Source organism: Balaenoptera ricei, chromosome 4 (assembly GCF_028023285.1).
Source record: "Balaenoptera ricei isolate mBalRic1 chromosome 4, mBalRic1.hap2, whole genome shotgun sequence".
Lineage (NCBI taxonomy): Eukaryota > Metazoa > Chordata > Mammalia > Artiodactyla > Balaenopteridae > Balaenoptera > Balaenoptera ricei.
Genome location: NC_082642.1, coordinates 150,550,046 through 150,568,110, shown reverse-complemented (window position 1 = coordinate 150,568,110; position 18,065 = coordinate 150,550,046). Strand labels below are relative to the sequence as shown.

At 43.5% G+C, this 18,065-nt stretch overlaps 1 protein-coding gene across 1 annotated transcript in view; it reads right to left on the bottom strand.

The window, feature by feature from the left end:
* MRPS6 (mitochondrial ribosomal protein S6) overlaps positions 1-12,885 on the bottom strand; it is a 148,611-nt gene extending 135,726 nt beyond the window's left edge. The window contains exon 1 of the mRNA XM_059921491.1: positions 12,853-12,885. Coding sequence (XP_059777474.1) covers positions 12,853-12,870 — 18 coding nt within the window. The 5' untranslated portion in view covers positions 12,871-12,885. The remainder of the gene's footprint in view (positions 1-12,852) is intronic.
* Positions 12,886-18,065: the final 5,180 nt, after the last annotated feature.

The window sequence follows — 18,065 nt, the reverse complement described above, 5'->3', positions numbered from 1 at the left end:
TTTGACAGCAAGGAGTGAGTCCTGCCGTATTCCCAATGGAGTGATGTGCTGGTTAAACCCATCCCTCCTCCTTCCCATGAGCTGATCACATGGAAACTAACCCCTGCCGACTGTGTTTTCCAGGCTTCCTGGTGAGTCTGGCTGAAGGACAGCAATGGAAAAAGATTGAGGAATAGAAAGAAGGGAGAAGCCAGGGAGTCGCTCTCCTTCTCTCTCTGCCTCATGGGATGTCTCAGCAGCTGCTGCAATCTCTGGCATGGCCCCAGCTCCCACCGGACATGCCCACCATGGGTGCTGGATGGCCCAGCTCCTAGCTCTGCCAACACCCCTCCTTCCTCTGATTCCCCAGCCTAGGGGACTGGTGGCCTCCTGCTTTTGGATTCCTTCACTGGCCCTTTGTTTGGCTTCTCAGAACTTTCATCACCTGCTTAACCAATTCCCTGTATTAAATATCCTCTACTTAAAATGCTGAGTGGATTCTCATTTCCTGATTAAACTCTGCAATGCCTTAAGACCTGATTTTTTTCATTTTCATCCAGATGGAGAAAAGGAAACACATACATTTTGAAATCACTTTTCATCTGTCCTCCTCACTTTATATCATAACTGTTAGAGTATATTGCAACACGGGAGCTGAACAAGGTGGAGCCCCATCGCTATGCTCAAGTAATAAGAGGACCTGACAGAACGGTCTAGAGAAGCATGGCTGGACTTTACAGGACCTCCTGGATCAACAACCCCAGCAAAATCATTCAGTGTATCTTATCTGAAACTAACAAATTTGTTGGCTACACACACTTGCAAGACTCTCCATGGTCACACAGTGAAGGAGGCAACATTCTTCTTTCTCACTAGGAAGTCTCAGGGCACCACCCTGGTATTTCTAGGTTAACTGGACAAACTACAAAGAGCTTCCTTGATGGCGAAAAGAGTCCTCCGTTCATAAGAAGAAATGTCGTACCTTTGGTTTAATGTTGGCGTCTTCATTTTGTCTTATTGACTTCATGTGGCCAGTCCCTAGGTGCCATGGCTTGGGGTATTTTAGAGAACTAGAGTGGTTTTGCAGTAATTAAGGACTATTTGGTTGAAGATCCACTTGTTACTTTGGGGGGGAGGGGTTGCCATTCGTTTTCATTGCTGTCTAATGTAATAGACTTGGCCTATGGTAACCAGATAGTTTAAAATTAAAACTAAATTTGTCCTAACATAAGCAATTCAGATCCACCGAAATTTATCCAAAAATGGTCAATGCACTTTTTGACTTCTTGCTACGTTGATCTGACATCAGTGTCCTTTAAGCAACAAACATCATTCTAGATTTGGGTATGGTGTAAATTTGAAAAAGCATGTTTTTAAGGACCAGGCAACTCAGACGCTTGGGTGATCATGTGTGCAAGGATCAGTATATGAATACACAAGTACATATCCATTCTGTCATGTAAACTCATGAACAGTGTTTCACTGAATTGCTTTTTTATCACTTAAAAACTGTTTGCTTCAGAAAAATGAGAAACTCAACAGAACAGTTTTATTGTTTTTCTCTTGCTTTTATCAACATGTTGCAATCACATATATTGAAGGACAAATTCTTTCCAGAAGACACACAGAAACAACCTCTTAGAAATACTGTTCTTGGGCAGATGATGCCCCATAACTGGGAAGGGACAAGATACACGTATCAGTCAGCAAAAACACGGGCTTAGAGTGATCCCTGTCTTTTGTGGTTCAAACTTTCCTCCCAACAGACATACCATTAAACAAGTTCAAAAAGAAACCAATCTCATTCTTTTCACATCCAGTGGCTCACAAACTTTGGGGTATATCAGGATTGCCTGGGGGTTGGTACAATGCAAATTTTGGGCTCCCGCTCTCACATATTTGGTGATTAGGAGCCTCCAAATCTGCTATTGAAATAGATCCCCTGGCTCTGATGCAGGAATGTCTCAAGATCATATTCTGAGAAATGCTGGATGAGGCACAACTCAGAAGAAGACACAGCCCCAACCTTGAACATAATGCATTTTTACCTTAAAGGCAATTTCAATTTCCATTTGATAGGTGCCACCAGCTGTACTGTAGTTAGATTAGCTGATGAGGAAGGTATCCTAGAGATGGGACAAAACGTTCTTCACTTGGTCCATGCATGGAGGGTCCTTGGTGCCTTCACTTGTGTGAAACTCTTGTGGGGACACCAGAAACATCTTGTGCACTTTCATTCCATGTGTTCTTTTCCAAGGAAGGAAAGGTCATTTGAAGAGCAAATCACTTGCCCTCCTCAACCGAACTCCCTGGGGAGACTCAGCAAGTATTTTTTAGAGCGTGGCCTTCTGATCAGGCCTCTCTGGCCAGTCCTCTCCCAACTGGTGCTTGGACAAGATTTGACAGTCTGGGCCAAATCTGGAATGGGTTTCTGAAAGCCAATTTTGGAGCATTTGTGATTGAGACCGGCCAAATCATGTGTCAGGAATGTCTAGTTCCTTCCCCGTGAAGAGTGACAGTGTTTAATGAAAAAACACAGCTCTGAAAATTGAGACGTTCCATGCATTATCCATATTCATTAAACCTGGAACAAAACCCCAGGAAACGCAGACACCTCCTATCATCGACACTTCACCTTTTCCCAGTGGTTATTTAATACAAATGCCACGGAAGCTATTCTACAAGGACATACCACGTGGCAGCATCTGCCAGGCCACTGCCCCCTTTCTTCTTGTCCAGCCTGATGCTGGGCAGTGGGAGGAGGGGGGCGTGCAAATTAAATAAAACCTTTAATAACAAGATTCTGGCCGGGACGTCTACTGCACAGATTACCAAATGGATAGGCATTTTATTTTGCTAAATGAAAGGGCTAGTTTATATCTTCCCTGGATCATTTTCTAACCTAACTGCAGTGGAAACATTCTCAGAAAGAAAGACTCTCTTGTCTTTTTGCCCTTTATATCGCCACTGGTCATCCCACTCCTAGAACTTGGGCAGGGATCTGCTGCTTCTGCTTGGGGACCAGGCCAGCCAGCAAACTCTTCCAGGAGTTGACTGACACCAGCGTTTCATTAGATCACAGTCAACTCAGAAGCCCTCAGTAGTGTTGTGTTTAAGGGTTGACAGCATTCCAAGGCCATCTTTGGTGGATGGACATGGGTTGTTTCCCTGGCTTCTCTAGACAGGGAACCACAACTAACCCAAGCTGTGTAAATGCTATAGACTGGTCTTTTGTTTGCGGCTTTGTTTTTGCTGTTACGCATCTAACAGGAGTTTTCCTCTGAAAGGAAGCCATGAAAAGATGGCTGCCCTGTACGGCACAGAGAACTATATTCAGTATCGTATGATAAACCGTAATGGAAAAGAATCTAAAACAAAGAGTGTATATATATGTATAACTGAATCTCTTTCCTGTACCGCAGACATTAACACAACATTGTAAATCAACTGTACTGCAATTAAAAAAATAAAAAATAAAAAAACAAGAACAAACAGAACAAAATCAACATAAAGCCAAAAAAAGAAAAGATGGCTCCCCAAGAACTACAGGGAATCCCCTAGACCTGGTCCGTGGTTGATCCTCTCTTACCATCAAACGTCATGGTTTCCCTCTCAGAATAAAGGTCAGGGGGTGGGTGTGGCCAATGTCTGCCTCTGACTCCCCCCTTTCTACTTTCCTCCCTCTTCCTCTGGCAGCAGCTAGTGGCAGAAACAGACCGACCCTGGAAAGCGTTTGCATTCCAGTTCTCCTACCCACATGACCGCTGGCAAGTTTCTGAGCTGTTCTGAGTCTCCTTTCCTCAACTGATAAAATCAGCATGGATAATACCTCATAAGATTTGGGGGTGAATTCCGTGAGCTAGGGAATATAAAAGAGAACTAAAGGATGGGTCTTTCTTTTTGTTTTGTCTTTTTTCCATGAGAGGGAAAAAGATTCGAGGGTGGGAGGAAACTGAGGTTGTTCACTTGGTACTTGGAAAATCTCTTCCTTACTGAAGCTTTGGCGTGTCTTCACTCTAACCACACAACTGTAGTGATGCTTCAGCCGCCTCTCTGCAGAGTTCTGTCCATCTAGATCTGAGTGCACTGCACACACTCTACAGGGGGCCTTCCGTGCAGCCTCTGCGATGATCATGATGATGAAGCCACTTCCTGCCTAGAGGAACACAGTAATGCTTCTCACTAAAGTGATCTAATTTCACAGGAACACTTTTCGTGCGTATTTTGAGTGTAAATGGAAAACAACCTTTAAAACAGTCATTTTTAGAGTTCCATAGCTGGGACTTCAAGGGGTCTGCAATACCTCTGAAATTATATGAATGTTTATGTGTACTGTGTACAAAAGAAAATTTCCAAAGAGAATCTCTATAGCTGTACTTCCAATGAAAGTATAATGTGAGCCATAACACGTAATTTAAAATTTTCTAATGGCCATGTTTTAAATAAATTCTAATATATTTTATTTAACCCAATATATCCAAAATATTATCATTGGAACATGTCACCAATATTTAAAAAAATCATTAGTGAAATATTTTACAACTTTTCTTTCTTTCTTTGTTTTTCATTTTTTTTTACAAAATTCACATCCTAGTGTGCATCTCAGTTCAGACTAGCTCTATTTCAGGTGTTCAACAGCCACCTGTGGCTAGTGGCTCCCATACTGGACAGGGCATCTCTATACCTTTCTTCAGATTTTCACATCCCATTGCTAACAGAGAGTGTCACAATGTGGCAGTGAACAGCAAGAGATTATCATTGAAAACTCCAAAACTGAGTGCTTGGTAGTCTCAATAACAACTCAAATTTCTCCTTATGAGTTCAAAAGGGCTTTCAAATAAATGATCTCATCAGATCCTCATAACAACCCATGACATGGACAGGGCAGATGTAATTTCCTCATATTATAGCTTAAACATATTAAATAATTGGCCCAAAGTCAAAGAACTAAAGGTTGGTGAGTTAGGAACTTGAACTGAGGCTTGGGATTCTAAATCCCTGGGCCTCGCTGAGGAAGAGGCGGCTGCCTCTGTCTGCCATCACACTGCTATGGGAGTAACGTTTGTTTGCGTCTCCCGCGGCATAATAAGGTTCAAGAGGGTGGGAACTGATAGGCCTCCTGCCCACAGTACCTGGCACGGAGCAGGCACGTCGTTCTTACTTGAATTAAATTCAGCTGAACCAAAAGAGTCATCCACACCAGACCCCTCATAGTTATCACCCAATCCACTTCATCTCTGGGACCTTTTGGTGAAGCCAAAACCACAAAAACCACCTACGTGCTGAAGTCCTGAATTGCCTTTGTTCACCCTTTGATGCCCCTTTATTCCCCAACACACAAAATATAGCTTAGGGATTTTTTTCTGGACAAATAACCTTCATTGTGGCTCTGTTTTCATGCTCACATTGCACTTTTTAATGGAAATTTACATCTCCAGTGGGAAAAACACCTTGAAAGTAGTTTCAAAGTTCCTTAAAAAACTAAAAATAGACCTACCATATGATCCAGCAATCCCACTCCTGAGTATGTATCCAGAGAAAAACCATACTTTGAAAAGATACATGCAGGCTTCCCTGGTGGCACAGCGGTTAAGAATCCACCTGCCAATGCAGGGGACACGGGTTCGAGCCCTGGTCCAGGAAGATCCCACATGCTGCAGAGCAACTAAGCCCGCACACCACAACTACTGAGCCTGCGCTCTAGAGCCCGTGAGCCACAACAACTGAGCCCGTGTGCCACAACTACTGAAGCCTGCGCACCTAGAGCCCGTGCTCCGCAACAAGAGAAGCCACCGCAATGAGAAGCTCGCGTACTGCGATGAAGAACAGCCCCCACTCACCACAACTAGAGAAAGCCCATGTGCAGCAACAAAGACCCAATGCAGCCAAAAATAAATAATAAGTATATAAATACATTTATTTAAAAAAAGATACATGTACCCCAATGTTCATTGCAGCACTATTTAAAATAGCCAAGACATGGAAGCAACCTAAATGTCCATTGACAGACGAATGGATAAAGATGTGATACAGATATACAATGGAATACTACTCAGCCATAAAAAAGAATGAAATAATGCTATTTGCAGCAACATGGATGCAACTAGAGATTATCATACTAAATGGAGTAAGTCAGACAGAGAAAGACAAATATCATATGATATCACTTATATGTGGAATCTAAAAAAAGATACAAATGAACTTATTTACAAAACAGAAACAGACTCAGGGACTTCAAAAACAAATTTTTGGTTTCCAAAGGGGAAAGGTGTGGGGGAGGGATAAATTAGGAGGTTGGGATTAACATATACACACTACTAAATATAAAATAGATAATCAACAAGGACCTACTGTATAGCACAGGGAACTCTACTCAATACTCCATAATAACGTATATGGGAAAAGAATCTGAAAAAAAATAGATATATGTATATGTATAACTAAATCACTTTGCTGTACACCTGAAACTAACACAACATTGTAAATCAAGTATACTCCAATATAAAATAAAAATTAAAAAAAAAGAAAGTAGATTCAGTCTGACTTGTGATTTGGATGCCAATTTCCACCTACCCAAGACCACCTAAAGAAGCCCAGGGACCACCCCAGGAGCCTGGTGAAGCTACAGCACCAGGGAAACACCTCATTGCCCTTCCACCTTACCAGGCGGGCTGGGTTGAATCACGCAGACCTGGGAGAATGGTAAAACCCCTGACAAGCAATGTCAGAGGGCGGCTTGAAAGCTTGGTGGAGACACAAGCCTGTTCCCAGCCACTCCCGGCACAATCTCCAGCTGGCCCCTGGCTCACTTTGATGTCCCTGTCAGCACCAGCCTCCTTCACTGAAGGTGCCTTTCCTGCCTGTGCAGCAGCCTGGCATTTTGGGTTACTGTGCCAGGGCTTCCCTGAGACCCCGGGCCAGGTGCTGAGAGCTGCTATCTTGCCAGAGGTGTTGGGGTGTCAGAGCAAAGCAGAGCTCCAGGACTGACCCTGTCTGCCCCACATCCTCATCAGCTGCTTCTTGCCAGCTTGCCACTGGGCACGAAAGAGGAATTTAGAGTGCAGGGTACAAGCAAAAGCTTATTCTGAACTTTGCGTGAGCTCCTTAAATCAGACAGGCAAACATGCCATAACTCAGGACCCCACATGCGCCCCTACAAATGCAAAATGGGATCCAACTGAGTCCCATACTATTCCTGTCAAATGTGCCTTATTTTTGCAACATTTCTCCATGAACTAGTTTTTCTGGAAAACACCCAAAATCATAAACACATTTTGGTTGAAATAATAATTTTAAAAAGCTTTGTTAAATGAACAAACTGAGCTAAGTGCAGTGAAAGAGTCATGATTCATTCCGTTAATAATTGAATACCTCCTGTTCCTGAATGTCAAAGTTTCAGGCACTAGAGAGAACAAGGTGATTAAACCATAGGGTCCCTTGTGAAGTTTACAATCTAGTGGGGATGGGGCAGACAGTAGATAAGAAAACAAATCCATAAATAAGATCATTCTAATGGTCATACATGCTATGAAGACACCAAAACAGGGTAATGGGGCACAGAAAGATACTGGGATGGGGAAGTCCGCTTAGAAGGGTGGCCTGAGAAAGCTTTTCAAGAGAGGTGACACAGGGGCTGTGGAATGAATGACAAGGGGCAGCCAGCCACATGAAGATCTGGGGAAAAGTGTGTTGAGCAGAAGAAACAGCCAAGGCAGGAGTGAGCCTGGAGTGCTGGGAGAGGCCAACATGGCCAGAGTGTGGCGAGCAAGGGGGAAAGTGGTAATGAATGACACTGGGAGGTTATCAGGGCCCCATGGCGATGAGTATGGATTCTACTCAAAGCATCAAGCAAAGCCATTGGAGGGCACCAAGCACGGGAGTGATATGAGCTCATTTGGGCTTTCTGAGGTCCACCTCAGCTGCCACTGGGGATGGATGGTGGAAGGGGCCAGAAGGAAAGCAAAGGGCTGTGGTGGCTTCCCCTGAAGGACATCTCAACTTAGAGAAGGAGCAAACACAAAATACCTAGAACTCAGGTCAGAGTGCTCTAGTTAAGTTTTACAACAGAGCTTTAAATTAAAGGCTGAGAAAAGGGCCAGTGAGAAAAAGCTATTCCAGCTGAGGAAATGGGAGGATTCAATGGAGCTGCAGCAGGGACCAAGCCTGAGGCTGCAGGTAGAACACATCTTTTTTTTTTTTTTTTTAATATGTATTTTATGTATTTATTTATTTAGGCTGCACCAGGTCTTTATTTGCAGCACATGGGATCTTCGTTGTGGCATGCAAACTCTTAGTTGTGGCATGCAGACTCCTTAGTTGCAGCATGTGGGATCTAGTTCCCTGACCAGGGATCAAACCTGGGCCCCCTGCATTGGGAGCACTGAGTCTTACCCACTGAACCACCAGGGAAGTCCAGAACACATCTTGAGTTTGGTCTCCCATTGACTTGAATTTCTCAGTCTCCGCATGAAGTTAGTCTGATACCAAATAACCATTCTCAATCTCCCCAGCCCCGTGGAGGGCATAATTGCTGTCTTCTAGAGCCTTATACCCTGGTCATGGGGTATAGAGCCAACCTTTCCATAGGAACAGTACAGTCACTTCCATGTGGGTAATAGCAACAGGAAGACATCTGATTTTTTGACATGGGGAATTCAGAAGATGCTGGAAACCACAAAGGGCAAGGCCTTATTTGCTGGTTAAATACTAAGATGCATCCTGGGTGGAGCTCACTTTGGTGAAACTGTGAAGCCCTCCCAACCCTCAGGGATCAGAGCAGTTCAGAACTGCACAGGACCTCACTCACCATCCAGTCTAGCATCTCCAGACTCACAGAGTGGTCCTAGAGCAGCAGGAGCGTGCCGGAAATGCAATCTCCAGCCTCATGATCCCATGAACCACAATCTGCATTTTCATAAGGTCACCAGGCGATTTGTGTGCATATTTCACTTTACAAAACACTGCTCTAGACGTTCCCAACCTTCAATGGGTAGCAAAATCACCAACACAGTTTTTTAAAATACTATACAGATGCTTGTGGCATGCTCCAAAGATTCAGTTTCAACTGGTCTGGGGTGAGCCCAGATAGTGTTCATATTTTTTTAAAGGCCCTTGCATGTCCAGGAGAATCTCTGATGTAATCCTTATCTTACAGATGTGAAGCTCAGGCTCAATAAATTGAGAAGATTTATGTCTTGCTAAAAGGCAGGCATTTTTTTAAAAATGTAGGTTCTGTGGTGGGCCCCAAGACTCTGCATTTCTAACAAGTTCCTGGGGGAGGCCAACACTGCTCCTTGGACTATACTTTAAATAATAGTATGTGAGCTTCTCATTGCGGTGGCTTCTCTTGTTGGGAGCATGGCTTGATTTTATGTACCTACTTGGCTGGGCCATGGGGTGCCCAGATATTTGGCCAAAAAAGTATTCCGGATGTGAGAGTGTTTTTGGATGGGATTAACATTTAAATTGGTGGATTTTGAGTAAGCAGATTTCCCTCCATAATATGGGTGAGCCTCACCCAATCAGTTGAAGGCCCGAACTGAACAAAGACCAACCTCCCCTGATCAAGAGAGAATTCTCCAGCAGACTGCCTTTGGACTGAAACTGGAACACTGGCTCTCCTGGGTCCCCTGGATCTCCAGCTTACCAACACACCCTGAAGATTTTGGACTTCCCAGTCTCCATAATCACATGAGCCAATGCTTTATAATAAATCTTATAAAAATTCCTTATAATAAATATAAATATATACATATATATGTATATTTTATATAAGATTTAGATAAATCTTATACTATATTAGATATGTAAATGTATCCTATATAAATAAGACATATTTATACTTTATTTTAACTTATATAAATCTTATAATTCCTTATTATATATATAAAATATTAATATAACATATATCCTTACATACCCTGTACCTTACAATTCCTTATTCTATATATACATATAAATCTTAAGGATACATATATCCTTTCTCTGGCCTGATTAATAGAGCATGGTTGCAGAGTGCTCTGTGGAGGTTCCAATTCCTGCCACAATGGAGAATTCACACATACCACACATGCCACAATGGAGAATTCACACCTGTCTCCTTCAGAGTCAACTCAATTGAGATAGGAAACCCAAAATCCAGGAAACAAAGGAAAAACTATGAGAACTCTGGAAAACGACTGCTATATATATGAGTGTTAGGTGGGAGACGGGTGTTGCAGCCTGGGACAGGGACAGCAGCTGGTGCCATTCTAGGAGGATAAAGTAGAAAAAGCAGCTTGAGTTCTGCTCTTCTTCCCTACCATTGCCTTGGGACTATCAATAGTTGCCCCCTCCCCTTTAGAAAGTAATAGTAATAGCCCAGACTACTGGTTTAGGAGCAAAACTGGAGCAGCTCAGAAGTCATGTTCCAGTAAAATGTTTCTGAACACAAGTGAAGGCTGAGTAGCCTCTGCATTCCCTGCTCTCCCAACCCAGGGTTGGTCAATGATAATCTGTGAGTTCCTCTTCCCGGAGCCACTTCCCCCTCACAATCTGAAGGGGAAGACTTGGTCTCAAGAGTTGCTTGCTGGATGATACCAAATGGGGGTGTCCTATTTGGGGCTTTTCCCTGGGCTTCCCCTGTTTCTCTCCTTGTTCATGACAACAAAGGTATATAAAACAAAAATAGGGAGAAATACAAGGTATGAAAATTATATAATGGGAATAAATAACACAATAAGTCTGCTACATGGTTAAATGAATACAGCTGAAGAATAAATTAGTGAGTTGGAAAACCAGATGAGGATATATATATCTCCAGAAAGAATACAGGGAAAGATTCAGAAATGAAAAATATAATTTGTAGAAGCATCCAGAAAATAAGAGTCATGGAACAGAAAAAATAAAATAAAATAGAAATGGAGAGAAGGAAATATTCTAAGAATTAATGGAGACAAATTCCCCCAAATTAAAGAAGACAAATAACTTCAGATTGAAAGGGTGCATAGCATTGCAAAAGGAGAGATAAGGAAAATCCAACACTTACACACATTTGAATGAAATTTAAGAACACCAAACTCAAAGAGAAAATTCTGAAAACTCTCCAAAAGAGCACATCACACAAAGGATAAAGAATCACATTTTTTAACCACCATGCTGAATGCAAAAAGATAACTGAGTATTAGTTTTAAAGCACTGGAAAAAGTGCTTTTAACCTAGAATTCCATTCCCGTTAAGGTTGTCATTCAAACAAGAGAATGTAATAAAAATATTCTCCAACATAACAAGGCTTGAGGAAATCAGCTATGCTAAGACTCACATTAAAACTTTTTGAGGGCTTCCCTGGTGGCGCAGTGGTTGAGAATCTGCCTGCCAATTCCGGGGGCACGGGTTCGAGCCCTGGTCTGGGAAGATCCCACATGCCGCGGAGCAACTAGGCCCGTGAGCCACAACTACTGAGCCTGCGCATCTGGAGCCTGTACTCCTCAACAAGAGAGGCCGCAATAGTGAGAGGCCCACGCACCGCGATGAAGAGTGGCCCCCGCTTGCCACAACTAGAGAAAGCCCTCGCACAGAAACGAAGACCCAACACAGCCAAAAATAAATTAATTAATTAAAAAAAAAAAACTTCTTGAACATGTGATACTCAAAAAAAAGAAAAAAACAAATCCAGAAGAAACTGCAAGAAATACACAAAATGAAAGGGATCACACATCTTGGAATTTTTGTTGCTGTTGTGGATATTAACATGGGGAAGATATGTTCAGAGGATATGAAAGCATGCTAAAGCTATATAAAAGATATTGGTATGAAATTTTCTAAATAACAGAAAGAGGAATTTTTAATTTTTAATCTTTTTACTGAAATTAAAATTAAGAAGACAGAAACAAGCTTAAATACATCAAAAATTAAATAAATATAAGTGATCTAAATTTTCCAATTAAAAAAACAGAAAGTTTTCAGATTAGATTTTAAAAACAAAATCCATCTATGTACTATTTATAAGATAGATCGAAAGCATTAAAAACATGAGAAAGTTAAAAATGAAAAAATGGAAAAAGATAGCAGACATATGTCAATATTAGATAAAACATACTTCAAGAGAAAAAGCATAATTAGGACTTGAGAAGATCACTCAATAGTGGTGACAGGGTTAGTTCGCCAAGAAGACATAGCAATTCATAATATGAATGCATCTAATTAACTAGCCTCAAAACACACACACACACACACACACACACAAAAGATAGAAGTTCATAGGAAAATTGACAAATCCACCAACACAGAGGGAGATTTCAATTATTGGTAAGTCTCAATTATTGAAAAGTTGGGCAGACAAAAACCAGCAACACAATTAACAAGATTGACCTAATGACCATATACAGAATTCTGCAACCAATAATTAGAAAATGCACAGCCTTCTCACACATGCATGAAACATTTATTTTTTTTAATCTTCTAATAATTAATAGAGGTTTTAGTTGAGTTCACAGACTCTCAGAAAAAGACTACATTTCCCAGCTTCACTTGCCTCTAGGTATGGTCATGCGACTAACAGCTCGCACGTGGGATATGACAGAAGTGATATATTTAACTTCTCCCTCAGGCCCTTAAAGGGCCTCCTACTGCCTGGATCAAGAAACCGTTGATAGGTATCTTAGATCATGCAAAGGTCGCAGAGCAATAAGACAGAAAGAGCCTGGGTTTCCCGTCCCAACACAAAGGGTTGCTCACTGCTTATTCTCAGGATATTTCATGAGAAAGAAAATTGTATCATGTTGAAATCTCTTCTTGAAGTGGGATGAGTCCCTTTCCGTTTTGTCTCCCTCAGGACCCCTAGCACAGAGTATGTATCGGAATTGCCAAAACTAAAGCAATGAACACCAGACTCACCCCAGATAGAGAAGACATTAATGAGGATGATAGACAGGAAACCAGCCTTTGTCTTGCAGCAAAAATCTTAGATGCCGGTGGAGATTTTGAAGGAAGATCTCAACATGATCAGAATCTTCCACCAGTCAGTTCCGGGATACTGATCAGATATGCAGGGCCTGATGGGAGGGGGAGGGGGAGGGGGGAGGGGTCCCGCCCACCCTCATTCCCACAGAGGGGGAAAGGCGGAGAAATAAAGAGGAACCAAGGGAGGAAACGCATGCTTCGCTCACGTGAAGGAAGTGACAGCAACTGGCACAGGAGAGCAGCCGTTACCTTAGTCAGGCTCGGTATGCCAAAACCATACTTGTTTTGAGATTGGATTGGAGGGAGGAGTGCTCCTTTGTAAAAACTAGCTAGTTTCTGAAGGCAACAGGAAAAACTGGGAGGCAGGTGGCAAGCGCAGGCCACAGTGGAAAAATACATCCTTTCATCACAAATTGCTGAAGCTGGGCGGACACAAGACTGAGGAGAACCGACGATGGAGAATGACTCAGAGGAGGAAAACTTTCTGTGGTGACGTCGACAGACTCATTGCACCACCAGAACAGGGGGCAGCCGAAGCTTAAAGTCCCTGCGCGGAGCCCCAGCCCTCTACGCCATCGTAGGGGAGGACGTGCCAGGAGTTCTAGAAGCACAGATCAACACATGAAGTGGAAAAGTACCGGTCTTAGGTGGTTGCGCCAGGGTTTCCTTCCAGGAATTTCCTTAGCAGGCTGACATGCTCCACCCACCACAGGGAAGGGGCGAGGCTGGAAATGAGCCCGCTCGGAGGTCCAGGGGCGGGGCGTGCCCAGCAAATCCCCAGCAGCTGGAGGCGTCCTTGGTGTCCTCTCTGCTTCCTTCTGGAAGCCTTTCCTACCACCTAGACCTTCTCTACCTTGTCCCTTTCTTCCTTGCCCCAATACGCCCAATGCTGCTATGCTCCAAACCCCTTCCAGAACGTTCTTTCGGAGCCCTCCTCTGAACCCCCAACACCCCACACCCTAAAGCCACTTGAACTCCGCTGCGTGTCCAGGAAGGCAGCCGGGTAAAGTCCAGAGCAGCGCCACGTCCCCAGGCTATTTACAACTTAAAAGAGAACGCCAAAGAGCACCCATGAGCCTCCAAGTCAATACCTCAACCCAGGTGAGATATCTGAATTCCCGTGGAACTTTACAAAATATAGATTTTGGATTTCCACTGCTCATCTAGGTAAACAGAACACCCAGGAAAGGGGGTGAGGTGGCAACGTGCAGTTTCCAACCTTTTGTTTAAGGGATTCTGATGCCTGCCAAGGCTGACAACCAGGGCTGGAGGCGATGTCCAGAGAGACGATGATACTTTAGAGCTCCAGCTCCACTAACTCACAGGTGTAAAAAGTTAAAATGAAAGTAAAGATATACCGAGAACTACAGAAAGCGTTCAAACTGTTGTTCTTGCCTTCCTCACTCATCTCCCAGCCCGCCTGGGCATGGCGTCCAGCTTTTTCATTCGGAAAAGGGAGTGGGGTGAAGAGAAAAGAGTAGGGCCAGGCATAACCGACCCCCTTCAAAGCCACCTGCACCTGTACCTTTCTGCTTCCTCCCCCTCCCCAGAGACTGGCGATAAATGGCTATAAATAAGTAGCAGCTATTAATAATTTCCTTACTATTAGGGTAATGTTTAATCTCTTATTGTCAACCAAACTGGTCTATGGACAAAGATTTCTGATTTATTATAGTCATCACTACCTTAGTGTTAGTCTTCTCAAAAAAAATATTTTTGCTTCATTTTTATTAGTGAAGTGTAGACTCTTGAATTTCTTGACAAACCAAAATTCAATCAGTATTTTTATTATTTGTTCCCCAGCCTCTAAGTCTTCTAAAACCCAACCAATTATGGTCCTACTTATTAAGGGCCTTAATTAGCTTGCTAATAGGCATTCCCTGTTTAAGGACATGATCCTGAACAAGCACACAGACATCTTCAACCTCAAATGTCATTTACATTGAGTTACTCGTTGAACTTGGCTGTTGCCCCCATCATGTCTCAAATTAAATTAAAACCAGGTTTCCCATCAAGGCTCTCCACCATCAGCCCTCCCCTACCTGAGAACCTTCTTCCTGTGTCCCCCTCCCCCAGTGGATGTCTTCCACTCCCTCTTCCTGGAATCTTCTCCTCCCTATGCTATCTGGCAAGCTCTCCTTCTTCCTTTAAGATGGAGACCTACACCCCCCTTCCCTTTCTAGGAAACCTTCTACACGCTCTGCGGCAGGGTTTGCACCTTCTTCCTCCAAGCCTGCCTTGACCAGAGCTCAGATATATTGTCCTGGAATATCTACACCTCCATCCTCCCAGACTTTGAACTCTTCAAGTGCTGGAAATGGGGCTTGGTTCATCAATGTATGCCCAATGTCTTGCACAAAACCTGTCTATAGTAGGTGGTCAGTAAATGCTGGAGGAGTGGAAAGAAAGTACAAATGAAAAAAGCCCATGTGCAGCTCATTTACACAACACTCACTCTCTCCTCCATCTTTCTCAACTTTCATTCTTTTGGTTTAGAATAACCTGAAAGCCACACACCTACCATGAGGGCAGGGATGGTGTCCATTCTGTTCTTTGTTGTATCCCCAGTACCTAGGACCGTGCTTGGCACATGGTAGATGCTCAAGAGCTATTTGTTAACTATATGGATCAATCCTTTAAACCTGTTGCTCAAAATCCACCTCCTCTGCCCAGTTCTCTCCATCCCCTCCCAGCACTATCCCCAATAGTGCCCTCCTCTTGCTTCCACATCTCTATGGCGTGACTAAGTCAAACATGACAGAAGAAGCAAACCCATGCTTGGATAAATCAATCATTTCAGGAGCTTCCTGCGCAAAAGCAGATATGATCTGATAATCCATTTGATTACCACTCAAGTAAAGACGAAGGTAAGTACCAGAATGAAAAGCCACCTTCTGTAAACCTCTATTCATCCTACCATTCTGTCTTGATCCGGAATTTTGGTACATATACTGGTTTGGAGTTTAGGTAAAGTTTTTCCACTGTGATACAATCCAGAAATTGACCATGTACTTATTTTTCCCTAGATACAAAAGAGAGAAAAGAAAAGGAGTCTGCTGTGCAAACTTTATAGGTAACTATTAGTTATTATTATTAGTCAGGTAACTATTTGAGTAGGCGGAAGAGCAGGGTATTCTGCTCCATTAAACACTGTGGTGGATAGAGAATTGCTGTTTACATCATTCATTCCTCCCTAAGTTCACTCTGAGAGGCATTATCTTTTTACAAAAGGTACAGAGGCCCCGTGGTTAAAGGACCCATTTGAAAGGGTGCTGCGTGCATTAGCCGGGTACACGCTGCCCCTCCACATGCTCTGGGTCTGTCTGTGCCTCGGTGCCCACCCTGTAACACTTTCATGTCAATAAACTGCGGTGACTCCTTGTACCGGCCTGTTTGCTAATAAAACCAGCCACTGACCTACCCCTCCAGCTCTCGCACTCCCAAATTCCATCCTCTTGCAAGCTCTAGTGGGAAACTCAATTATTTTACTTTAGCTTACTCTTTCTATTTCCTTCCCCTTCTATTTATTTTTCTGAAGGTTAGAGCTACAGAGGACTTTGGTATACCCAACGAGCCATAATTTTTATAAAACAGTGCTTGAGGGCCACGCACCACAGGATAAAACAGCAGTAAAAACCTTATGCTTCAAGCTTAAGTTAATCCTTTTTGAAGGATTTTGATGGCTCTCATTTTGAGGTGAAAAAGATGCATTTTGATGGCTCTCATTTTAAGGTGAAAAAGATGACTTGACCTTCTGCATCCGGAGAGACAGGTGAAAAACCTGGAAGATTGATCTAATCAGACCTTGTAGTCAGGCCTGGAGTCCCTGACAGATGTGTCACAACATGGCTATCATGATATTTCTAATAATAACATCAACAACGATAAAAATAATGGCTTCCATTTTATGAAGTAGGCATTATTATTCCCCTTTTACAGGTGAGAAAACTGAGGCTTAGGTTGTAAAAAGCCAGGATCAAAAGCTAGTAAGTGAGGTTGCTGATACTCAGACACATCTGTGTGATGCCAAAGCTCATCCTCTTAGCTACTCTACGCATCTGAGGTCATTACCAGCCCCGTTCTGTGCATGCGTGCATGCACACACTCATCCCAACATTAGAGAGCATTTGTGATTATTTTGGCTGCCCGGCATCTCTGCATTTGGGGGATATACTTCATCCTATGGATGCATCTGGTGGGAGGCAAGGTCAAGAATGTCCTCGAACAGAAGCTGAAAACACAAACTACCCCCCTTCCCAGCCAACGTTGCCATTAGGGCTCAAGCATATGGCCAGGGCTCAGCCCATCCAGAGTCTGACTCAGGAGCGGGGATGGTGAGAAGCAGGGCCCACAAGAAGTTGTTCCAGTGCAGCCACAGAGGCCTCCACACTGCAGGGCAGAACCGAGGGCCAGTGTCCAGGGTGGGTGTGCGGTGGTCGGCTAGGGTCGTGGCTGTGGTCTTGGCTTCCTCCGTCCTGTCCACAGCCTTCTGTTTTGCTTTATGAGCTTGGCTTGTGATCAAGTGGGTCCACCCACCAAGGCCAAGCATCTCCACACTGAGAGTATCAATGCCAAGTATGTCCTGAGGGTGCCTGGGTGTGGAGGGGAGCTGACTAGCCAGTGAGCCTCTCCAGCCTCCACCACGTGACTCCTTAACTTCACATGTAGCCAGAAGTGAGAAAGTGTTAGACAGCCTTTCCGAGCAGGAGAACCCATTTAATGGTCTGCTTGGGCTGCCATAGACTAGACAGCTTAAACAACAGACATTTATAGTCTCACAGTTCTGGAGGCTGGAAGTCCAAGATCAAGGTGTCTGCAGGGTTGGTTTCTCCTGAGGCCTCTCTCCTTGGCTCGTGGATGGCCATCTTCTGGCTGTGTCCTCAGGTGGTCATTCCTCTGTGCCTTTCTGTGTCCTAATCTCCTCTTTTCATAAGGACACTGGTCCAGTTGGATTAGGGCCCACCCTTATGGCCTTATTTTAACTTAATCACCTTTTGAAAGGCCCCCATCTCCAAACACAGTCACATTCTGAGCTACTGGGGGTTATGGCTTCAACATATGGATTTGGAGAGGGGACACAATTCAGCCCATAGCAGTATCAAATAATTTAATTTGTCCTCATTATACTTTAATACATGTTAAATGTT